The sequence below is a fragment of the Nelumbo lutea genome, chromosome 1 (genome assembly GCF_056320005.1).
Source record: "Nelumbo lutea isolate HS-2025 chromosome 1, American lotus-T2T, whole genome shotgun sequence".
Taxonomy (NCBI): Eukaryota; Viridiplantae; Streptophyta; class Magnoliopsida; order Proteales; family Nelumbonaceae; genus Nelumbo; species Nelumbo lutea.
Genome location: NC_142684.1, coordinates 148,611,937 through 148,638,453, shown reverse-complemented (window position 1 = coordinate 148,638,453; position 26,517 = coordinate 148,611,937). Strand labels below are relative to the sequence as shown.

Genomic DNA, 26,517 nt, shown 5'->3' with positions numbered 1-26,517 from the left:
CTGTTCTGGGGTCTTAACACATGAACTTTGATGAATAACCCCCATGTCAGAAAGATAGCAGGATAAACTCTTCTCAAAATATTCTTTTGCATTGTCAGATCTGAAAATTTTAATCCTGGTATCAAACTGGGTTAGAACAAATTCATGGAATTGTCTTACAAGTCTTGGAACTTCATTACGAGATTTCATCAGGAATATCCAAGTGAATCAAGAAAAGTCATCAATAAACAAGATAAAGTATTTGTAGCCCCCCATAGAGGGTATGTGGTAAGGCCCCCACACATCAGAGTGCACAATATTAAAAGGAAAATAAAATCTTTTATTGCTCAAAGGATAATTGTTTCTACAATGCTTTGATAACTCACAAGATTCACAATGAAGACTAGATACACTAATTCCCTTGAACAGTTCAGGGAATAGATGACTTAAAGCAGAAAAAGACAGATGACCCAAACGACGATGACACAACATAATTCGACTAGTAGACTCTGAAGAAACAGACCCAAAAGCAACATTCCCAGGCTGATCAGGGCATTGTCTCGGAGTATCAAGCAAGTATATTCCGTTTGCCTCATGGCCACTCCCAATCACCTTCTGAGACTCCAAATCTTGAAAAACGCAGTAGGAAGGAAAGAATATTACACAACAATTTAATGATTTGGTTAAACTACTTACAGATAACAAATTTGTATTTAGTCCAGGTACATGAAAGGCAGAAGATAGGAGAAAGGAATCTGTAGCCTTGACGGTTCCCTTGCCAGAAATAGAGGCAAGAGAACCATCGACTAAGGTGATTTTATCACATCTAGGAAGCAAATCATATGAAACGAACAAAGTAGAAAGGTTGGTCATATGATCAGAAGCACCTGAGTCAATAATCCAAGGGATCTTAAGATTACCTGAAGTGGTTGGAAGAAGAAGTTACACCCTCGAGATAACTGATCATCTTCCCAAACTTTTTATACTCTGTTTTCATGGCTGCCAACTGTGCACAAGCAGACTCAACTTCAGTATCTGGACCAACAGCCACATTTGCACTCCCTGTCTTTCTACTATCATGTTTTTTCTAAAACCGAATAGGAACAAGATCGGGATGTAATTTCCAACACTTGTCATTGGTGTGCTTTGGCTTCTTGCAGTATTCACATACAACATCTTTCTTTCCAGAACCACTAGGAGCCCCCACAACTCCTTTGGGTTTAACCCCCATATTCGCAAAGTGATCACTAATACCAACCCCGTGAACCTGGACCATCCTTCTGCTTTCTTCACTGCTTATCAAAGCATATGCTTGTGACAATGAGACACTTTCCTTGGATAAAATATTTTGTTTAGTGATTTCATATTCTGGGTTTAGTCTAGTCAAAAACTCAAACACCCTGTTTCTTTCAACTAGTTTCCTATAGGTCTCTGCATCATTGGTGGTGTCCCAAGTTACAGCTTCTATTAGATCAATTTCTTGCCACAGAGACTTCAGGGTTGAGAAGTATACAGTAAGGGATTTCTCCCTTTGCCTTAAATTTTTTACATCACTTCTCAATATATAGGCTCTAGCCACATTTAGTTTATAGGAATAGGTTTCTGCAACACTGTCCCAGATTTCCTTTGCTGAATTCATCCGTAGATAGTGTTGGCTAATCTGTGGCTGCATTGAGTTCACAAGCCACCCAATAACAGTGTAATTCTCTTGCATCCACTTCTCATAGGATGGATCATCCTCTAGGGGAGCCTTCTTGCTCCCGGAGATAAACCCCCACTTTCCTCTACTACATATGTAAATCTTTACCGATTGTGACCATGCCAGATAGTTGGTTCCATCCAGCTTAACTGTGGTTACAGTCAGTAAAGAATCAACTGGAGTTCCCAGAACTTGTCCAAATTCAGCAACATTCTTACTCTCAATCTCTGAGGAGTCCATCATGTAAACACTTCAAATAGGGATTCAGTCAACTTCTACTAGTGTACTGAATGAGGATGAGCTAGGACTGTGTTAAATCAGCCTCAAACACAGCAATACACAAGGCCAAACCACACCTGGAAGCTGTGAGAACCAAGCCTGGCAGCAGCACCTTGTTGTCTACACGAGACACTAAATGGCTTGGTTCAGCCTTCAAGAAGTAATCAACAGATCTCCAAGCACTGTGCACCCAATTGAAGTACCTTTTTTAATAAGGGATTCTAGGTACTCACTAACAAGTGCCCTAAAAAGAGCAAAAAATAGTCCGTAGTGATTAAGGGGCCTTTTTACGAACACTGTGTGGGCAGCAGAGAAGACCCCACTGTCAACAAGTGAGAAACACCTCAGGAGCAGTCCGTACAGGTCCAAAAAACACAACCAAACAAAAGCAAGAACTCGCACCACTGAATCCAAAGAGGTTTCGACAGCTTGACAGTCTAAAAAAGGGAGAAAACCAACCCAGAAATCTCTGGGTTAAACCAGATTAACCACAGCCGAACAGCTGTACAATTTCAAGGGAACTTTGAACACTTCAACAGTCCCCAAAACAGAAATATAACTCAGGAATAACTGAGTGCAACTTACAAACATTCTAAAAAAGGGAGAAAACCAACCCAGAAATCTCTGGGTTAAACCAGATTAACCACAGCCGAACAGCTGTACAATTTCAAGGGAACTTCGAACACTTCAACAGTCCCCAAAACAGAAATATAACTCAGGAATAACTGAGTGCAACTTACAATCTCATCAATCTCTGATTTGAGCTCCAAATCAGGAACCAAATAGTCATTTTCTCTGATTCTTCCTGGTCACCGAACCACTCTCCAAGAGATTAGAGTCTTGGGCACCCTCCAATGACCTCTAAGAATCAGGCGAACAAGCTGAAGCTTCCAGCCCTAGAACACCCTCATGCAGTCGGCTGGACTACACCCACATGAGAGCCATGCCAAGTTCAGGCCTGCTCTGATACCAAGAAGAAAAACAGTCCTTGAGAGTGTGGGACTGTTTAGGATAGATGTAGAAATCAAAAGGAACCAAAAACTGCAAAGAAGATTGCTTCTATTGAGTAGAAGATGAAGAGGGAGATGGCAGCAAAGAGGGTTAGAGTATGAGAGGTTCGAACTTCACTCTCCCTCTAACACCCTAACACTATTTCATTAAGTTAGTTTTGAATAATTACAAGGGGGGCCCTTAGTTGGGCAAGAAATTACAAGAACATAACATAGAAGAGGATGGGCCCAAAATAAGGCCCATTACAGAAAGGAACATAAACAGTAATAAGGAATAACAGCCTATGGGTCATTCGGCCCATCTTCTCTACAAAGAGTTTTGGGTCCTAAATACAAGGATATTGTATGCCCTTGGTGATCTATGAAAACCCCTCCATTATCTGAGAGTCCAGGATTGCCCATCAAAATTTAGTTTGGATAGTTTGGGCTAGGCAGGTTCCATTGCCAAATTGTCACCTACACTCTCCAGGTTCCATGGAGAGTGTAGGTTTTCAAGACTGCTATTCAGTCTTGACCACTAAGAGATTTCAGGTTCGATGAGAAGAAAAGTGAAGAAGTAGAAGAAAGAGTGGTGAAAGAGCAGTAGAACACAGATTTTGAGGAGAAGAACAGAATGTCAATATTCTGCCGCCACCACTTTAAGTTAATATACATAGGTTATGCTAGTTACATGAAAGGACATATCTACCCTTGGTGTTTACATCACAACTGCTAACAAATAACAAACAATATAAAACTGAAACTAGAAATAACAGAATAGCAAAATAACCATAGTTGTGACTAGATACATTCTACCCTACGGACAGAGTGGGACCACAGATGTGGGGCCCACATCAATGTTCTCTACACCCCCCCTCAAGTTGGGAGTATATGTTCATCATTTCCAACTTGGATAGATCCGCCTCTAGCTTCTTTCTTGATACGACTTTAGTGAGGATGTCTGCTAGTTGCATACCAGATGTGATGTAAGGGAGGCATACTTATTGAGATGAGACCCTCTCTCGCACAAAATGGCAGTCAACTTCAATGTGTTTAGTTCTGTCATGCTGTACTGGATTATGTGCTATATTAATGGTGGCTTGATTATCACAGTACAACATCAGGGGCTTCTCATACTCAATACCCAACTCCTCAAGTAGAGATCTTAGCCATAGGATTTCAGCCACTCCATTGGCCATGGACCTGTATTCTACTTCAGCACTTGACCGGGAGACAACACTTTGTTTCTTACTTCTCCAGGAGACAAGGTTTCCTCCCACAAGGGCACAATATCCCGAGGTAGACCTTCTGTCATCAACACTCCCAGCCCAATCTGCATCAGTATAGACCTCCACCTTCATGTGATTGTTGTTCTTGAAAAATATACCCCTACCTAGGCATCTCTTCAAGTAGGCTAAGATTCTTTCTGCCGCAAGAAGATGTGTGGTTCTAGGAGAATGCATGTATTGGCTGACAACACTAACAGCATAAGTAATATCTGGCCGAATGAGGTAGAGATATAGGAGCTTTCCTACCAGTTGCTGGAACATAACTTTGTCTTCAAGAAGCTCCCCACTCTCGGCACTAATCCTGTGATTCTGTTCAATTGGTGTATCTACAAGCTTGACACCTAACTTTCTGGTTTCTGCCAACAGGTCTAGGACATATTTCCTCTGAGATATAAAGATCCCCTGTTTGGATCTAGCAACCTCAATACCCAAAAAATACCGGAGTACACCAAGGTCCTTCACCTCAAATTCTTGGTGAAGAAGCTATTTAAGAGACTCAATCTTATGGCTATCATTCCCTGTGACCACAATATCATCAACATATATGGCCAGTAGTGTCAAAGAGGACTCCACCCTCTTGGTGAATAGGGTATGATCTGACTAGGCCTGTACATATCCAAACTTCACAAGTGCTAGTCCGAATCTATCAAACCAAGCCCTAGGTGACTGTTTCAAACCATACAAAGCCTTGTTGAGCCAGCAGACATTCTTACCTATTTCTGCATCATAGAATCCAGGAGGCAATTGCATGTAAACTTCTTCCTGCAGATCTCCATTCAGAAAGGCATTTTTCACGTCCATTTGGTATAAAGGCCAAGTGTGACTTGCCGCAAGGGACAATAGAACTCAAATAGTAGTCATCTTGGCTACTGGTGCAAATGTCTCCAAGTAATCTATGCCATAAGTTTGTTTAAACCCTCTTGCAACTAACCGAGCTTTATACCTCTCAATAGATCCATTTGCATTATGCTTCACCGTAAATACCCATCTGCATCCAATTGGTTTCTTTCCTTTTGGCAAATCAACTACCTCCCAGGTGTTGTTTTTCAACAGGGCATCCATCTTAACTTGCATTGCATCTTTCCATTCAGGGACGGATAGGGCTTCTTGCACTGTTCTTGGAATAGGGACATTGGAAATGGAACTAAGGTAGGTCCTGTAGGTAGGAGATAAGTGATCGTAGGACAAAAAATGGGAAATACAATGGGCCATGGATGTGGTACAATGTCGTTTCCCTTTATGGACTGCAATTGGAAGGTCAGGATCATCTGTAGGGGAAGTCTCTGTGGGCTCTGGGACTGAAGTATTTGGACTTGGAGCTACAGATGAGATTGGAGCTGGTCTGGACTGTTGATGATCAGGATCAACCTGCCTGCACCGCCTGTGATAAACCCTCAACTCCTGATCCCTCTGACCACCCTCACCATTGCAGCTTTCCCTCAACTCCTGATCCCTTTGACCACCCTCACCATTGCAGCTCTCATCACCCAATGGAATAGGTAAAGGAACTGCCCCACTCTCACTGCTCTCCCCCTGAAGACAAGAACTCAAACCCCTACTCTCACTACTCTCCCCCTGAGGGGCAACCCGAGGATAATAGGGTGCCCCCTCAAAGAAAGTGACGTCCATGGAGACAAACTTCCTCCCGGAGACAGGATCATAACAGCAATAACCCTTTTGAGTTTGTGCATAACCAAGGAAGATGCATTTGGAGGCTTTGGGTTCGAACTTGGAGGGATGGGGTCTGAGAAGCTGAACAAAGCAAGTGCAACCGAATGTCTTAAGAGAAATAGAAAACAAGTCCTCACGTGGGTGTAGAAGCGAGAAAGGAGATCGCATATCAAGGACCCTGGAAGGGACCCGATTAATAAGGTATACTGCCGTGAGGATAGCATCCCCCCAGAAGCGAATAGGGACATTGGGAGTAAACATGAGGCTTCTAGCCACTTCCAAAATGTGCCTATTCTTCCTCTCGGCAACTCCATTCTGCTGAGGTGTATGAGGGCAAGAGCTCTGGTGGATAACCCCATGATGAAGAAGATAAGATGTCAATGATTTAGCAAAGTATTCCTTTGCGTTATCAGATTTGAGAACTTTGATCTTGGCATCAAACTGGGTTAGGATCATTTGGTGAAAATTTTGGGTTAGGGAAGGTACCTCATCTCGTGAACGCATGAGATAAACCCAAGAAAAACGGGTATGGTCATCAACAAATAACAAAAAGTATATGTACCCTCCCATGGAAGGGATATGATAAGGTCCCCAAACGTCAGTATGCACAATATCAAAAGAATTATTACTCCTTTTATACTCAATAAATAAGGCTTTCTACAATGCTTAGCAAACTCACAACTTTCACACTGTAGTTGAGACAACTCAATAGACTCAAATAAAGTAGGAAACAAACTCTGTAAAGATCGAAAAGACAAATGACCTAATCGGTTATGCCGAAGCATAACTAGACTCACACTCTGAGAAACAAAAGACAACTTCTCTACTGACTCTTCTTGACGGAACCGCTCCCCGAGCAGGTAGATCCCATTCGTCTCATGGCCAGTCCCAACCACCTTCTGCGTCTCCAAGTCTTGAAAAACACATCGGTCAGGGAAGAAGGTTACTGAGCAGTTCATATGCTTGGTAATACTACTGACTGAAAGAAGGTTAGTATCAAGCTTAGGAACATGCAAAACAGATGATAGGGAGATAGTATCTGAAAGCTTGATGTCACCCTTCCCAGAAATAGGAACTAGGGAGCCATCAACAATAGATACCTTATCCCTACCAGAAGACAAATGGTAAGTAGTAAACAATGAAGGCAAGCTAGTCATGTGATCAGATGCACCTGAGTCTATTACCCAATGAGGTTTAGTAGTACCTGGAGTTGAGGCATGTTAGGCTGAAGCTCGAGTACCTGAATGAACGAAGGAAAATGTGATAGGGGCTAATGGAGGCTGCGATGGCTGAGCTGAATTTTCAACCTCCTTTTGTAGTTGTATTAGGGCAGCCTAAACTGCAGCTAAGGTCTCCAAAGATGTTCCTTTTGTGCCAGATGAGGATGTTGAATCAGTGTTCATGGCTACATGAGCAGTGCCCTTCTTGTTTCTTAACTTCGCAGAAATCAAGTGGGGATGCAATTTCCAACATGTCTCTTTTGTATGTTTGGGTTTCTTACAATGTTCACATAGTACATCCTTCTTGTCTTCCTTCCTCCTGTCCTTCTCTGAATCACCCTTTGATTTTGGTGTAACCGCTACAAAGGCTGATGTGGGTTGCATCATAACCTTCCTTCTGGTCTCTTCACTGTGTACAAATGAGTAAGCCTGAGAGAGAGGCACACTGTCTCTAGTCAAAATCTGCTACCTCACAATATCATATTCTGAGTTCAGTCCCACCAGGAACTCGAACACTCTGTTTGTCTCGATGTGCTTTCTATGGGCCTGAGCATCTTTGGGACTCTCCCACTCAAGAGTCTCTAAGTGATCAATCTCGTGCCACAGGGACTTCAAGGTAGAGAAGTAGACCGACACCGGTTTCTCTCCTTGTTTAAGGGTGTTCACTTCACATTTCAATTCATATGCTCTAGCAACATTAAGGGGTTGGGAGTAAGTTTCTTTCATAACATCCCATATCTCCTTAGTTGTCTTTGCCCACAAATAATTCCGGCTAATATGAGGCTGCATAGAATTACACAGCCATGTCATAACCAAGTAGTTTTCTTGCATCCACTTGGTATATGTCGGGTCTCCCTTGGAAGGTTCTTTCATATCTCCCAGGAGGTACCCTAATTTACCTCTTCCACCAATAGCCATCATGGCTGATTGGGCCCATTCCAAATAGTTTGATCCATCAAACTTTACGGTTGTAATCTGACCACCCATCTCAGAAATACCACCATAACTGATGTTCCCAAGACTGCCTTCTGCCTGAATTTTAGACTCCATTTCTGTCAAGTCTCAAAACAGCACTTGAATCACCAATCACAATCAAAACAGTATAGGCCTGATCTGTATTCTCAATGTATGTGCACAAAACCGAAATAATTCTGATCTGAAACCAACTAGCCAACACAGCAGTAGCTGTCCGTAGATCTCTAACTCCCTTAGAACTCTGAGAACAACCTTAAAAAAAACTGATATGCTAGGGAAAGTTAGGGTTAGATGAGCTTGCAGTAGGGTTAATAAGAAACCCTAGAATCTGATCGAACCTACCAATAAACTTAAGAGTAGCTCTAGGTAGATCACAGGGTTCAGTCAAACACTAGGGCTTGCCGCAGATCACTTTCAAACCCTAGAGTAGAGAGAAACACAGTTCGGCCAGGGTTTGCAGTAAAACCCTAGTGAATCGAAGAGAGAAAGAACTAGAATGGTTCAACCTTCCCCTCCAGATAGGTCCAACCTATCTTCTCTGATAGAACTTCTCTTAAAAGTAAACAACTTACAAGGAAAAAATAGTTTGCTGCCTTCTAGGGTTACCTGAACCCTAGTCTTCTCTGATCCTTCTTGACCACCAACACTCTGCAACCCTAGCAAGTTTCCAACAGCTGCTAGCACCTCTGGCGATCTCCAAGAATTAGTCTGCAAACTCCTCATTTTCAGCTTTCAGTCCTAGGGAATTCTCATGTGGTCGGCTGGTGTTAGACTCACATGAAAAACCCTAACTTGGCTCTGATACCATGTAGGTTTTCAAGACTGCTATTCAGTCTTGACCACTAAGAGATTTCAGGTTCGATGAGAAGAAAAGTGAAGAAGAAGTAGAAGAAAGAGTGGTGAAAGAGCAGTAGAACACAAATTTTGAGGAGAAGAACAGAATGTCAATATTCTGCCGCCGCCACTTTAAGTTAATATATATAGGTTATGCTAGTAACATGAAAGCACATATCTGCCCTTGGTGTTTATATCATAACAGAATAGCAAAATAACCACAACTTTGACTAGATACATTCTACCCTATGGACAGAGTGGGACCACAGCTGTGGGGCCCACATCAATGTTGTCTACAGAGAGGTGCTCAAAAGACCTTCAAGATTCCATTGATTTTTTTTTCAGTTACTCTCTGAACCGTTCACCCATGAACATTTCTATCTTCTCTCAGTCCCAGTTGAGTTCCCCCCAACCCAATAATGTCTCCAACTGCCTCACTCCTAATCCTCTTGACATTTTTGGTGCAAGTACTTTGTTTCATTTTAGTATTTCACCTGATGGTCTTTATTTTCTTCCGTCAATTCCATAAGTCCTTCATCTTAGTATGAAAAATCTTAAATAGGTCCAACAGATGAAAAGTGCAGTGCATATGCTCATCAGTTCAGATTACCTAAATGTGGCAAGGACATGGTTAGACAAGATGATTAATATGAAATTTACACTAAAAATTGAATTTTCTGACACAATACAGCTCCCTTATACAGGTATTCAGGTATTATAGTTTTAACTAATCCAAATAGGGACTATCCTAGACAGACCATGGTTCAAAATGTCATTGATTGGGTAGTCCCAGTGTGCATCTGTAGACCTGTTCATGGGCCGGGCTTGGACCAGGCTTTACTACTTATTAACAGAAATTGTCCTGGCTTGAGCCCAAGCCTGGCCCTAATATAAAGCTCGAAGCCTGGTGTACATTATGCAATATCTTAATTCTATCTTCTGATTCCATATTTCTTAACGTGTTCCTATCCAATCACACATTTTGCACATAAAAAATATTGCTGCCCAAGATACTACAAATAAACAACTGAGTTCAAACCCAAAAAAAATCACACACAATACAAAAGACAAAATAAAAATACAAATTATTACCTAATACCTATTACTAACATATATATTTTTTATTATTTATAATTTTATTGGGCTTGGGCCAGGCTTATTTAAAAAGTCCAAGCCTGGCCTGAAAGATAATCGGGCCTAATACTTCAGCCCGATCCCGAGCCTGCAGTCCTCAAAATGGGCCTAAAACGGGCCTACCTGCCAATGAACAGGTCTATACATCTGTCAAATTTAAAATTGCTTGAAGTTTAGACTGCACTATATACTTTTGTGATCAAAAGTATGATTGAAGAACTTTTGCTCATTGATTGTAAAATGCTGATTAATGTTTTATGTTTACTGTAAAACATAGATGAAGGATCATTATGAGAGTTCTTGGGACCTCAGTGTCCTAAATTGTCTGTTGATATCCCTTTTTGTGCTTCCTTGCTAAATTCACGATTTTGGTGTTCCTTTGCAGTTTGTTTAAGGAATACCTCTGTTGTTGTTGTTATTCTCAATACTGGAGAAGTATATATTGTTGTCAGCTTGTCTACGCGGAGTGATACCCAGGTGATTTATGTTGATCCAACAACTGGATCACTGGGCTACAATGGGAAGAAGGGAATTGATGTTTTTGGTTCTGAAGATGAAGCTCTGAACTACATAACAAATGGATCAAGGTGGCTGTTGTGTAAGAGTAGAACTTATGCCAGGGCAATACTGGGCTATTCTGCCTTAGGAAGCTTTGGATTGCTTCTAGTTGCAACTAAATTGACCTCCACCATACCAAATTTACCTGGTGGAGGATGTGTATATACTGTCACTGAGAGCCAATGGATCAAGATTCCACTTCAAAATCCCCAACCTCAGGGTAAAGGGGAGCTAAAGACCATTCAAGAATTTGCTGAGATTGACATTGATGGGAAGCACTACTACTGTGAAACAAGGGACATCACTCGACCTTTTCCAAGTCCTATGCCATTGCAAAAGCCAGATGATGAGTTTGTTTGGAATGGCTGGTTTTCAAGGCCTTTCAAAGAAATTGGGCTGGCACAACACTGTGCTATTCTTCTGCAGGTTTCTATTCCATACTTGGTGCACTGTTTTCCCTGTTCAATTAACCTTAATTCATCCACTTCTTTTTGAATTTGTTTAGATCTCTGAGATTGGTTCTTTTGAGGTAATAGCGAAATGTTTTAATCAGTATATGATTCTCTCTCTCTCTTTCTCTCTACAAACAAAAGAAAAACAGTATCTTAGTTTTTTCCCTTTGAAGTATTTCTATGATTTTTTATGATTATTCTATGAAATTTTATTAAATCAGACGATAAATAACATTTGCGTCATGCTTTGCACCTCTTAACTGTTGTCTCACTTCAAAACTGTTTCTTTTGCTGTACTGATAGAAGATTTTCTTATTCCGACTTAAACCATGTGTCTGAGCTCAATGCACATTTTATGAGCTTTGTATGGACTCTGTTCCTTTCACCATTCCTTTTATCACTTTCAGTTTTAGTTGCCTGTAAAACTGTGCAAGATTGCAATTCACATTGGCATTGATCTAAATGTTGTAACAACCATAAAGTTTTAATGTACCATCTTTGGTTGTTCTCAAACTAATTTGTTCATAATATTCATTTCTATTGACATTTATTTCTAGGGGTTTGCAGAAGCTCGAGTATTTGGAAGCTCAGGTCAGCAAGAAGGAATAGTTGCTCTTTTAGCTCGTCGCAGTAAACTGCATCCTGGTACTCGATACTTGGCTAGAGGGCTGAATTCATGTTTTGGCACAGGTAAAATTTTTTTGTCCTTACAAAGCCTTTCAATAGTTGTTCATTGAATTAAAGAGGAATAAGGATATAAATTATTAGGAAAGTAAGCTTTCCCTGAGATTTTTTTTGCTTGTGAAAGAAAAATTCATTAAAAAATGAAAGAAAATTCATCACGAAAAACAGTACAATAACTGGTAATAAGAGAAAAATCCCCTATATAAAAATACGAATGAAGAAAGTCCAACAAACAACCACACTCATATCCATCTTTTTCAACAAAATTCTCCTTCTATTGGTTGTTCCTTTATTTTAATTCATTTCTTTGTTTGTAAAACTATATCTTAATACTATCACCTAGTCTTGCTTGAGGTGTATCACTTCTGAAATGAATATAGTTGATAAAATTTTGTCATTGATATCTTAATCCTACAAGCTTCATTTAAAGTACAATCTTTTTGCCTTCTCAAAAAGGAGATGATAAGCCCTGGAAAAACTGAAAAAACAAAAAACTACAACAGCCAGAGAGAGCACATCAGGCATCCTATTTAAAGAATCCAAAAAAAGAAAAAAATAAAACTAAGAATATAAAGGCAGAACTATCTGGGAACAGACACTCCAAATACAGCTTGGGTCTCCCAACTCCAGGCCTTACAAGAGAAATGAAAGAATTGGCATATCTTGTCACCTGTCTGAATGAGATGTATATTTTGGATGTGAGGGATCTAGCCTCTTTGATAGGATGGTTAAGTATCCAAGGCCTTCCTCTCGGTCTCTCATTTGTTCAATGACCACCTAAGAGTCCCCTTCTATCTCTGCCTGGCATATTCCTATGGGGTACATAATCCTGGGTCCTAAGAAGCACTAAAATCCCCAGCAATGGTAGGCCCTGAGGAAAAATAGAATATTCCCTCCCTTCTCTTTAGAACCTTCAATCCCTGAAGGCACCAGATCAACAATGAAGCAGCCATAAAATTAATGTTAACTGCTGAAAAACAGGCAGTATACAATCAAACTTACAATTTTATTGTTAGTCTTTATTCACAATCATCTCTCCCCTGTTATCATCAGTACTCTGCCATATGTGGCACTAAACAATACGGAATGATGAAGCAGGATTCATGTAGCTGACCCCATATAGTTAGGACAAGGCTTAGATGATGATAATTTTTTTTTTTTTTTGAAAAGCAAATATGTATTGTACTAAAGAAGAGGGAAGCCCTGTCAAGGATGATGATGATGATGGTGAACTTTCTTAGCTTCTATTCTTTTTTCAGTCAGTCTTCTGTCAATATGCTATATTAACTCTCCTTTTCATAATATCATCCATATCCATTCTTCCTTGTTAAAGCCTCAATGTTTCATGCACAAGTTGAATGCTCCTGGAATATCTTAATTGCTGCAGCTTTGGAAACCAGGGAGTATAGTTGCTGGTCTACTACACCAGTCTAGGGTTAGAAGGGTACTCCTAAGTGGTGATAGACAGATATGGTAGTTGAGACTTGAGAGAAGGTTGTCAAGGCAATTGGAGGCTTGCAAATAGATATATATTTTTTAATTTTTTGTATCTCAAGCATGAATATCTTGTTCAAATGGGTCCAAAGGAGTGTTTTAAAAGCGCAAGTGCCAATTTGCGCCTGAGGCGCAAGTTTCAAGGCGAGGCACACACCTTTTTAAGAAAGGTACAAAATTACAAAAAAGAAAGCTAAAAAATAAAAAAAAAGTCAGAAAATTCAAAAAAAAAGCCAAAAATTAAAAAAAATGCAAAAAGTATTAAAAATAATGTTAGTAAAAAAATATAAACTTAAAATTTAAAATAAATGTTTTAAAAAACCTATTATCTAAAATTAAAATACATAAACATAACACGTAAAGTGTATTCAATTGAAAATTTAAAAATAAAAGCAAATATATAAAGCATTTTCAAGCATGTAAAACCCACAATCTCTTTTTCTCCTTAATTTCATTGCTTCAACTTCAAGTAGCTAATGTGATGTAAAACATATTGCACTCTTGATTCTATGAGTCACCTTTGTACCACTCCCCTCGAGGCAAGCCCGAACAAGTCTATGTTAGGGTCTGAAATTCTTATTTCTCACATAAAAAATAATGATTTTATAACTTACGTTGCCTTTTAAGAAGATATTTAATTGCAATGTGTGCCTAGGCGCATCAGGCGTGCGCCTTTTGAAAGGGGTGCACCTAGGACCTGGGCGAGGCGCATACCCCAAAATGCGCCTTGCCTGTGCGCCTAGGCGCTCCTTTTAAATCACCGGTCCAAAGGTCTGCTAAATCAGTTAGCAGATGCATTGGCTAGTGACAGGGTCAGGCATGGAGATCTGTATTGGGAGGTAACCTTATCGGGTTAGACTTTGGGGGGAGATACTGCTACCACACCAATATTTATGAATCTGAATTTACTCCTTACAGAATGCTCCTCACACCCACTCAGAGCACTTGCAGCCGTGAATTGGAACACCTCCCCATGAATGAAAACATACAAGTGTGGGAGATGTACCCGATGTACAGCTGCAATGTGCAGTGAGGTGTGTGTGATGAGCAAATCCGGACTCAATCTTTGTTCTCTTTCATGTTAGAAGAGTTTGGTTAGACCTCTCATTTTTTTTGAACATGTAAAGTATTTCATTAAATGTATAAGGAGGTACAAAAAGCTTCCCCTGTACAATGAGAATCTATACTATACAAAAGGGTAGACAACCATAAGGACTGACATATATCAAAAACTAGTCCTATGGCTTCACAAAAATATTTTTGTTATCAAAAAGGTATTGTATGGCTTTCCTTTGATTAATCTATGATTTTCCTTCCATGAATGCAGCATACCCAAAACCCTCTTTATAACCTCCTCTATTGAAGCCTGCTTTCCTTAAAAAATTTGAGCATTTCTCTCCTCCCACACGGCTCACAATTCACCAAAAAAATATCTCCCACAATACTTCTGCTGGAATAATATTCCAAGCCACTCTTCCACCCTTACCCAAACCTTTCAAATTCCAAGGTCCTAGGAAGCTCTTAATATCTCCCCAGAAACACATCTCAACCCACCCCAAAGAGATACATCATTCTACTCCATATCCTGTAAGAAGATTCACAATGAAGTAATAAATGGGCTGCTAATTCCATATTATTACTTCATAATATACAACTCATATCATCCACTTTTATATCCCTTCTCATCAAATTTTCTCTGGTTTAGATTTTTTTTAGAGCTGCTGTTTAGACAAAACAAAAATGACAGTTTGGATGGGATATTACCGTTCCAAATTCTTGAACTTGAGAAATCAGAAATTTCTTCCCTTACCAGTCTGTTATAGAATTATCTTACAGTTAAGTTTCCTCATTTCTCCAAGGCCCATGTACTCCTGTCCTCCCTTCCCTCAATCAAACTTTTATTGTACAGCAACTGTAACAGATCAATGAGGGATGTCACTTCCCAACCATTTGGAATTCTACAGAATTGGGGGTTCCATACACTATTACCATTCTGCATGTCCATATAATTAGCCACTGGTTGGACCACTTTTTCAGATTTCATTATTGGTCCACAAGAGGAAGGAAACTTATGTGCAAGATTCAAGTTTTGGTACGACCAACCTGTATCGGGCATATTGTATTGTATTGTATTGGCAGGCCCCTAATACTTGAAATCAAAGTGCTTTGGGGTTTTGATCAATTTCAGGGGGTGGGCAGGTCTAAGACCGACCCCCTGACCTATTAAAAAAATAAAAAAAAAGGGAGGAGTGTGATTGAAACACCCAATAAGAACCATCTGGCATATTGGGGTGTAATGAAACTTTGAACCTTGCTTATGTATATTGTCATTTAGAACTCTTACATTTCTATACTTAACTTCAAATTCTTGGTTTTCTATTGTTAATGAAGAGATGTAATTATTATTTATTACAATGTTATTTGTCACCTCAGGTCATTGTAATGTGAAAAAACTCTTATATTTTTTAACCTGAATATCACCATGGAATTGCAGTATAATGTAATTCCATTGAACTCATTAAAAATGTGGATTTAACAGGAAATGAAGTGGAGTGCGAGCAACTTGTATGGGTTCCTAGGAGGAATGGCCAAAGTGTTCCTTTTAATACATATGTTTGGAGACGAGGCACCATACCAATCCGGTGGGGTGCAGAACTGAGGATCACTGCTGCAGAAGCAGAAATTTATGTTTCAGATAATCCTTATATGGGAAGCTTGCAATACTACCAGAGGTTAAGTAAGAGGTATGGTGCTCACAATTTAGAAGTAACTGATGGAGTAAATCAGAACAAAAGTCCTTTGGTTCCTATTTTATGTGTCAACTTGCTCAGAAATGGGGAGGGAAAATCTGAGTCCATTTTGGTACAGCATTTTGAAGAATCCATTAGCAATATTAGATCAAGTGGGAAACTTCTGCAAACTCGGCTTAATTTAATAAATTATGATTGGCATGCAAGTGTAAAACTGAAAGGTGAACAACAGACAATTGAAGGGCTCTGGAAACTCCTGAAACAACCTACAATATCTGTAGGAATTTCTGAAGGAGATTATCTTCTCTCACGGCAACAACTTAATGATTGCCAAGGAGAGCTGGTGTATAATGAAGACTTTGAGGGTGTTTTCTGCTTAAGATCTCGCCAGAGTGGGGTAATACGTTTTAACTGTGCAGATTCTTTGGACAGAACCAATGCTGCTAGTTATTTTGGGTCCCTCCAAGTTTTTGTAGAGCAATGTAGGCGGCTAGGGATATCACTTGACACTGATTTGGCTTCAGTATATAATTCTGGTGGGTATACTGCTCCTTTGCCACCAGGCTGGGAGAAACGTTCTGATGCTGTAACAGGAAAAACATATTATATTGATCACAACACTAGGACAACCACCTGGATGCATCCATGTCCGGATAAACCTTGGAAGAGATTTGACATGTCATTCGAAGAGTTCAAGAAGTCAACAATATTATCACCAATATCTCAGCTTGCTGACCTTTTCTTGTTGGCTGGTGATATTCATGCAACATTGTATACTGGTTCTAAAGCTATGCATAGCCAAATCCTCAGCATATTTACTGATGAACCTGGCAAATTTAAGCAGTTCTCTGCTGCACAGAATATGAAGATAACTTTGCAAAGAAGGTACAAAAATGCAGTTGTCGATAGTTCCCGCCAGAAGCAATTGGAAACGTTTCTTGGAATTAGGCTCTTCAAGCATCTCCCTTCAGTTTCATTTCATCCTTTGAAAGTATGTATACATATTGTTTTTGATAACTGCCCTTTGAAAGTATGTATTGCAAAGGACTCTTTTTAAGTAGTTCCATGATAATGCATTCATCCTTTATTTGATGATTTTGAGTTGAAAGTAACAAAATATATCGTTACCTTTTCTTCTTTTGATTGGTAACAGAAGTATTATATTAATACATGGAAAAATGCACATGAAAATAAAATAAGCATTTCCTAATTTATAAAGAAAATAGAACAAAATATAACTTTACATTCACCTTTTACAAACCATATAAACTGTTAGAATTATAGGCAGCGGGTTTATTTCTTTACTTTACATAAACAGGACTAATTTTGTAATGTGTTTTTCTATTATATAATAAAATAAGTTGGGCGGCAGATCGGAGGAGGTCAATCTCCTACTGCACTGAACCCTTTTCTCTTCCTATTCTCTCTTCTCTTTACTGTTCTCTTCCTATTCTCTCTTCTCTTTATTGTTCTCTTCTATTCTTCACTCTCTTTTTTTCCTTTTAATATTGCATTGATTTCAGGTTATTTTCATGGTATCAGAGCACCATTGATAACCTGAACTGATTCCTTCTTCTGTAATCAATCTGCGCATAGGAGTTTTCTTCTTTTGCCCCTAGAGAGACACAGTCAGTGCTGTTGTGACTGATTGCATCAAGGAAAAGGAGGCTGTTATGCCTCAGTTTGGTTCCAATTTTGTGAGTTGAGTGGTGAATAAAGTCCCTCTACTTGGCACCAAATCCTTTTCTCTCCCTATTCTCTGATCTCTTTATTGTTCTTGCTACTGTTCTCTTCTATTCTTCACTCTCTCCTTTTTCTCTTTTAATATTGCATTAATTTTAGGTTATTTTCATGGTATCAAGCACCATTGATATCCTGAACCGATTCCTTCTTCTTTAAGACTGTAACCAATCTGCACATAGGAGTTTTCTTCTTTTGCAATAGAGAAACACAGTCAGTGATGGTGTAACTGATCAGATCAAGGAAAAGGCAGCTGTTATGCCTCGGTTTGGTTCAGATTTTTTGAGTTGAGTGGTGAACAGAGTCCCTCTACTTGGCAGTTCAAAGAGGGCTGCCAAATGATTGTTTGAGATAAGTTCTATGCAGATTTTGATGCCTGCATCAATTGGTGTGGTGTAGTTGAGAAATCTGTTATAACAGGGAGTGTGTTTTAGTTGTGTCATGGTCTTTATGAGATTGTTTGCTGTTAGTAAGGGGTGCAAATTTGGTGTGAGTGTAAAATTTGTTTCAAGCAGTTGATTATTTGAAGTTTTAAGGCTAGTGGTGAGTTTCATTGTGTGGACTAGACTGTTGGTAATTAGTATAGTAGGTTCTCTATTTCATCCGTTCCTATGGCTTCTGGTAGTGAAAACAAATCTGGGTTGATGATAAACCCACATTTTTTTTCCTGTTCAAATGGCTTCAACTAAGTTGAATGGTGAAAATTATTTTTTAATAGTAAAAAAAGGAAAAGAAAAACTAAGTACATCCATCTAACAGGTGCTAAGATTACACCCATCAAGAAAACTAAAAAAAATCCTTCCAACCAAGCTAAAAAAAAACTAGAAGAAGACTCCTTTATTTCAAGCATCTAACGGCATCCCAGATTAGCTCCTCCAAACAAGCAATATGTTCTCCTCGGGAAAAGTCTGTTGAGGTTTCTTACAAGAGAAGGGAAGCTGGAATATATTAAGGATACCAAGCCAGAAAGTGGATCAAATTATTACAATGATTAAGTGCAAAAGAATGCCCAGATAATGTTACATGAAGCAGCTTTACTCTGTTCAATATAATGTTACCAAAATTTATCAATTGTATCAGGAGTTTTTTCTTCTTTAGTAGGGAGACAAAAGTGTGGAAGAGTATTCTTCATCCTTGAAGAATCTTAGAAATGACTTGAATGTGTACTAGCCCCTATCTACAAACTTGAAAATACAACAACAATAAAAGGAGCACCTTGATGTTGCAAGGTTTCTACTTGGCTTGAGAGCTGAATATGAGCTATCACATGCTCAAATTTTGGGTAGTAGTGATATTCCATCTCTTTCTGAAGTGTTCTCACGAATTAGGAGATCTAATTTTGTTTTAGAGAGGTCAACTTTGGCTGCGGCTAGGGGTGGAGGAGCTGGTAGAGGTGTATGTGGAAAAGGTATGGTTAAAGGTGCTCCAGGTCATGGCTTGTTATATAAGAAGGGGGGATAGTTGTCATTAGAAGGATATTCAGATCAAGATTAGGTAAGATCCTTAGTGGCTAGAAGGTTCAGCATGGGTTATTTCACTTTCCTAGGTGGGATGTTGATCACTTGGAAGTGTAAGAAGCAGAATGTAGTTTCTAAAAGCAGTGCATAGGCTGAGTGTAGGGCAATGATGCATATGGCTTGTGAGTTTTGTTAAAGGAGATTGGAATTCCTGTGTCTAAGCCCATAAAATTGTTTTGTGACAACCAAGCTGCTACATGTATTGCTTCCAACCCAACTTTTCATGAAAGAACTAAACACATAGAGGTTGGCTGCCATTTTGTGGGAGAGAAAGTTGCAAGTGGTGATATTGTTATCTCATATGTCAAGTCGGAGGGTCAGTTAGCCGATCTCTTCACCAAAAGTCTAAATTGCTCACGGATGGATTACATTTGTAACAAACTGGAACTTCATGATATTTATGCTCCAGATTGAGGGTAGTATTAGAATTATAGGTAGCAGGTTTATTTGTCTGTAATTACTTTACATAAATAGGGGTAATTTGTAATTTCCTTTTCTATTTATAATAAAATAAGTTAAGTGGCAGATAGGAAGAAATCAGTCTCTTGCTGCACCAAATGCTTTTCTCTCTCTATACTCTCTTCTCTCTATTGTTCTTGGTACTGTTTTCTGCTATTCTTCACTCTCTCTTTTTTCTCATTTAATATTGCATTGATTTCAGGTTATTTTCATAAACAAAATCATCCCCCCGACCCCCCAAAGTATGCTTGACTCTCTTCCAAGGTAGTTTCTCAATCTGAGAAACATAAGAATTTATACTTGCATAAATCCTCCTTGAGAAGACAAGCCTTTTCTCCCATGACCCTTTTTCCTTTAGTTGATATAAAAGAGTTTTATTAGGAAATATAGAAAGGTAGAAAATATAGTAAGCTAAAATGGCTTTTTCTTTACTGAGAAAAGGCAACATATCTATTATCTGTGGAAATAGATGGAGAGAGGAGAAGAGAAGGGAGAGAGAAGGAGAGGAGAAGAGAAGAGATCAATTGGAGTATTAAAAAATTGTTGGTGGCACCAGTTCTAAACGTTATATATAGGGTGACACATAAAATAAAAGGAAAAAACTTTTGTGCACCTACGACACTACATATACACAAACATATAAGAAATTAATAGTTTTAACACTCCCCCTCAAGTTGGGATATAGATGTCAATCATGCCCAACTTGTCACACAAGTCTATGTGATGATGGAGACCTTTAGTTGTTCTTTTGAACTAACATAGTGAGTGCAAACTGTTAACTTAAATCAAAACAGATGAGAAAAAGCTGAGAGTGAAAAGGATGTGTTCTCTCTTGAATCACACGCCCAGAAATGTTTAACTTATATATCAAAGAATACAATGTTATGGAAAGGACAGTTTTGTCCTTGTCTTACAAGAAAGAATAAAACAAAAGATAGTGTAAATAAGTTACAACATAAAAGATTGGTCCCAAGGGCCAAAAAAGGAAAGAAGATGTAAGAAACATAAATCAATCTCTACACCCCCCTCAAACTGATGCTGAGGTACGAGTATCAGTTTGTCAACTAGAAACTGGTGGCAAGCACAAGTTATAGCCTTCATGAATATGTCAGCAAGCTGTAGGGCATAAGACATGTGTGGTAGAGATATGTGCCCAGCAGAAAACTGGTCTCTAATGAAGTGGCAGTCAACCTCTATATATTTGGTGCACTCATAGAAGACCGGGTTGGATGCAATATCGATAGCACTCACATTGTTAGCATAAATAGGAACTGGGGATGACAAGGAGATACCAAGGTCATTAAGGAGGGCTCTTAGCCATATAACCTCACTGCAGATGGATGACATAGCCCTATGCTCAGCCTCAGTAGATGATTTGGAAACGGTCAGTTGCTTCTTACACTTCCAGGATATAAGAGAGTCACCAAGGAAAACACACCAACTAATAGTGGAGCTTCTATTGTTTGGGCATCTTGCCCAATCAGCATCTGCATATGCGGATAAGCTAATCAAAGGAGATGCAGGAAAGAAGACGCCATGTGAAAGTGTTCCACGAATGTATCTGATAATGCGAAGGACTGCAGTCATGTGCGGTTGTTGAGGAGAAGAGACAAACTGACTGACCACTTGAACCGCATAAGAGATATCTGGACGTGTCACGGTGAGGTAGATCAGACTATCGACAAGATGTCGATAAAGAGTGGCATCTGTTCGGGGGTCCCCATCATCCTTAGAAAGTTTTAGATTCATCTCAAGAGGTGTGTTAACTTGTTTGTCATTACTCAGGTTTGCAGATCTCACGTGGTCCATCGAATACTTGTGTTGATTAACAAAATACCCACAGGGAGAGTGAGTAACTTCTAGACGCAAGAAATAAGTGAGATGACTAAGGTACTTTCATCTTGAAAGACTGACTAAGAAGCTATTTCAGAGAGGAAATGCTTTGACTGTCATCACTGGTAATAAGAATGCCATCCACATAAAGAAGTAAAAATGTAATTCCTTGGGGACTTCTCGATATGAACAATGAATAATCTGAAGAGCTCTGGGTGAATCCTGCATCTGTGATCACTGAACAGAATTTCTCAAACCAAGCCCTAGGGGCTTGTTTAAGACCATACAAGGACATTTTGAGTCGACATACTAGGGGAGAGCTATCATAGTATCCTGGTGGAGGCTTCATATAAACAGTTTCCTTGAGGTCCCCGTGCAGGAAAGCATTTTTGACATCCGTCTGATGAATTTCCCAATGTTTTATTGCAGATATAGCCAACAACAGATGAATGGTGGTCATCTTAGCTATAGGGGCAAATGTCTCATCATAATCTATCCCGTACTCCTGCTTATACCCTTGTGCCACCAAACATGCCTTGTATCTATCAAGACTTCCATCAGATTTGAGTTTCACTGAATATACCCACTTGCTTCCAATAAGAGAGGCATCTGGAGGGGCCGGGCCAAAACCATATCACAAGTATCACTATCCATAAGGGCTTGGCGCTCAGTATCCATTGCTTCTTTCCAATGCGGGACGGCTATAGCCTTCTGGTGTGATGTGGGAATATTTGTGGTAGTCAAAACAACAGAGAAGGAGCTATGGTTTGAAGGAAAACTGTAGAGAAGATGGGCCGAATGGGCCATAGGCTGTTACTGTATATTATCTTTATGTTCTTCTCTATAATGGGCCTTATTCTAGGCCCATACTCTTTTATGTTCCTCTTTTGTAATTTCTTGTCCAACTAAGGACCTCTCTTGTAATTACTAAAAGATTAACTTAATAAAAGTGTATTAGAGAGTTAGAAGGAGGTTATGTTCGAACTCCTCATCCTCTAACTCTTCTTGCCGCAGCTCTCTCTTCTTCTCTAATCTTCTCTTGCTAGTTTTCTTTGTTTCAAACACAGTCCCTACTTCTAGGACTGTTTTTCAACTTGGTATCAGAGCAGGCCACTGCTTGGCGTGTCCCTTATGTGGTTCTAGTCCAGCCAACTACATGAGGAGGTTCTAGGACTGAGAGTTTACAGTCATCCGCCTAATTCTTGGAGGTCATTGGAGGGTTCCCAAGCTTCTACACACTTGGAGAAGGGTTCGGCAACCAGGAAGAATCAGAGAACAAGTTGCTTTGCCTGATTTAAAATCAGAGAAATGAAGGATTGAGAGATCCATCCCATGGACGCCCAAAGATTGCGGAATAAGGGGCGAATTTCAAAAATTTTTCTCTCCCTTCAACTGGGAATCACATTCCCTATTTAGAAAATCATATTTTCAAGGATAAATCTTGAACCTTAAACTGAACCAGATCTGAACCAAAGGGAATGGGAGAGAATGATACCTGATACGGAGAAGTAATATCTCCCAACGAAGGTGTTCACGCCCAAGGAAGGATCCAAAGACTGCTCCCACTGAAGATGGCACAGTGCAGGATGGAGCAGAAACAACAGTGTTCTTCCCCAAGAACTTTGTCCTTCACAAGAAACAGCAGGATGGAACGTGAGCACAGCTTCCCTTTTCAATCCTTTCTCAAAGAACTGATGTCAAGATCCAATCTTGACTTCTCCCATAGCTGGAGATCGAACTGGCAAACAGGGTGGCAAGAGCAGGGAGGCGACAAGAGAGTATTCGCAGGGTGCAGAATTCTCTCTTCTTGATTTCAGCACTAAAGAGGATCTGATGTGTTTCTTGGTCTCTCTCAAGGCTGCCGCCCCCTCCTTCTTTTTGTTACCTTGAAAAGATCAGCTCCTAATCCCATTAGGAGGTGCTTATCCAAATCATATTTGGATCAGCCTTCTCTTCTAGTGATAAGGATAAACCCTTATCTTATCTGCAGATTAGATTAGCTTTATCCTAATCCCATTAGGAGGTTTCTAGATCTGAATCACATTCAGATCTGGACTCTCTGAGTGGATAGGGTTAAGACCCTATCCTATCTGCTAATCTATCTCAGAATTCGCCCCTTTAATTAACTAAATAAATAGCCCAGTTCGAAATGGGCTTTAGGCCCATTAAGCTTATGTGCTCACTTAACCTTCCTAACTGCTGCCCTGTTGGGCTTCCTTGTATGGTGTGGGACCCAAGCATTGATCTACACATCAGCCACATGGGTTCGGCCCAGCCTTTGTTATAAGGCCTGGTCGAATACACTGTTAAGACAGTGCACCCCCTGAAACCCATCAAATGGGCTCTATGGGCCCAACACTTACCCTAAGTGGTCCCTGGGCCAAGCCACCTTGTAACACCCAGGGACTGTGGGCAGATGCAAGATTAGCCCATCAGGTATTATCCTCAATGGTCTTACACTTAACCTCTCAACCCATAATGATCATACACTGCCCGACAAGAGAGGACCTCTCCCTCGGCTGCAAGGAACAGTGTTGCACTCTCGACTTAGAAACCATAATATATATACTTTTATATCTCATATAAAATATACTTTGCAAAACAAATCTCAACGGTTGAAATCGGCTACCGGCAGTCTTGGTTTCCAACAGTGAGAGTGCATCCCCGATCATTACCTTTGTCCGACAAAGGGGCTGATCCTGTCACTATGATCACCCACTCAGATGAATTCTCGGATTGTCCCAACATACCCAGGTTTTGACCCCCGCTAAGGATCTCACTGATTGGTACATCAAAGACACCCCGATCCGACACCTAGTGCAGTATCATAATCGAGTCTAGGGGTCGGGTGTAACTTTCCAGTTTTGCCCATCAATCTCCAAGGTCCAGGGCAATACTGGAAATCTGGTCCAGTTCAAAGATTCAATTAATCCCACACTGTATGTGCCTGGGGTCTCACCCCGGTAGCTGAGACAAGCCACCTCAACCGACTTGATGGCACCACAGTGTCAGCTTTGTCAGGATAGGTCTCCCCAGACCGACCCACTGGCTGTGAACATTCTAAACTAACACGAGTCTCAATAAGTGTCCAGTTTAAAGGTATTACACAGAAACATACCAAGGGAACATGAATCAAATATGCACTTTTATTCATTTTCAATAAACTCATAAAGTACATCAATTTTGATTGAAGCTAAGGGCATACAAAATTGTCTAACAGGAAAAGAGTTTTTGAAGTCATCATAGAGGACAAGTGTTCGGCCTGGTTTATTGTTCAAACCAGAGACTCTTTTACTGTAAGTCTTTGCTCAGTTGTTTCTGGGTTAATTTTTTCACTGTTTTGTACTGTTAAAAGGCCGAAGTTTCTTTGGAAACGGTACAGCTATTCGGCTATCCTCTGGTCTGATTTAATCCAAAGATTTCTAGGTTGTTTTTCATTTCTTTTCTGGACTGTCAAGTAGCCGAAATACCCCTGGAATCACTGCTGCTGAGACTGCTTCATTCGGCCACTGTTGCTGGACTGCTCCTACCCAGAAATTTCTGGGTTGCTTTGGAGGTCCTATTCGGCTGATTATTGGATTGGGAAGTTGCTGAGACTGTTAAAACTAAGTGGTACTAGTCTCATCTTCATTCCAGCCCCTTCTTGAAGGCTGAAACAATAAACAGTGCCCTATACTTTGAAGGCTGAAACGGTAAACAGTGGGCTGTTAAGTATTGCACACTGAGTGTTCGACAGAAGGTCTCTTAAGGACTGTAGTCTTTTGTCTTCCTCTTTGGGACATCAGCTGTTAGAATCTGAAATACCTTGTGTTTGGAGGTTACTGGGTGTCTTTTTTGGAGGCTGAAACAATAAAGAAAGAACTATCACCGAACTTTGCATGATGGATTTCTCAAACTTTGAAAACAAGAATGCTGCTGAATATGGGCAGATTTTGGGAACCCCAATCGATTCTATGCTAGCTGTAACTACAGTCAAGCTTGATGGGACCAATTACTTAGCTTGGTCACAATCAGTGAAAATCCATATTTGTAGCAAAGGAAAATGGGGTTTTATTTCTGGGAGCAAGAAAGATCCTTCAGAGGATGATCCATCTTATGAGAGATGGGTACAAGAAAACTACACTGTGATTGGGTGGCTTGTGAATTCAATGCAGCCACAGATCAGTCAACATTATCTGTGGATGAATTCGGCTAAAGAGATCTGGGATAGTGTTGCAGAGACTTATTCCCAGAAGTTGAATGTTGCTAGAGCTTACAAACTGAGAAGTGATGTGAAAAATCTAAGATAGGGGGAGAAGTCACTTGCAGCATACTTCTCAATCTTAAAATCTATATGGCAAGAGATTGATTTGATAGAGGCTGTGACTTGGGATACCCCTAAGGATGCTGAAACATACAGGAAATTGGTTGAACGGAATAGGGTGTTTGAATTCTTGACAGGGCTGAATTCTGAATATGATATTACAAAGCAAAACATCTTGTCCAAGGAAGATGTTTCATTGTCACAAGCATATACTCTGGTCAGCAGTGAAGAAAGTAGAAGGCAAGTGTAGGTTCAAGGAGTTGGTATTAATGATCATTTTGCAAATATGGAAATTAAACCCAAAGGGGTTACAGAAGCTCACAGTGGCACAGGAAGGAAAGAAGTGGTGTGTGAATATTGTAAGAAGCCGAAACATTCAAAGCACAAGTGCTAGAAATTGCATCCCAATCTTGTACCTATCAGATTTCAGAAGAAGAATGATAGTAGAAAGACAGGAAGTGCACATGCAGCCACATGCACAGATACAGAGGTTGAATCTACCAATGCACAATTAGCAGCCATGAAAGGTGAATATGAGAAGTTTGGAAAGATGATCAGTCAGCTTGAAGGTGCATCTTCATCATCCATCCCTTCTGGAAGTTCAGCCACCATTGCATTTGCTCACTCAGGTATAAGGGCTTCCGCTAACCATGCATCC

At 40.0% G+C, this 26,517-nt stretch overlaps 1 protein-coding gene across 3 annotated transcripts in view; it reads left to right on the top strand.

Annotated features, from left to right (window-relative positions):
- LOC148878278 (putative phosphoinositide phosphatase SAC9) overlaps positions 1 to 26,517 on the top strand; it is a 151,176-nt gene that overhangs the window by 6,000 nt on the left and 118,659 nt on the right. For 2 of the 3 annotated variants that reach the window (XR_016101285.1, XM_088951998.1), the window contains exons 4-6: positions 10,455 to 11,053; positions 11,637 to 11,769; positions 15,797 to 16,998. Coding sequence is in view for 2 of the 3 variants with exons in the window: in XM_088951998.1 (XP_088808124.1) it covers positions 10,455 to 11,053; positions 11,637 to 11,769; positions 15,797 to 16,998 (1,934 nt within the window). In the remaining variant the exon portion in view is untranslated. Of the gene's footprint in view, positions 1 to 10,290; positions 11,054 to 11,636; positions 11,770 to 15,796; positions 16,999 to 26,517 lie in introns of those variants that run through there. The other variant, XM_088952004.1, reaches the window with a different exon arrangement.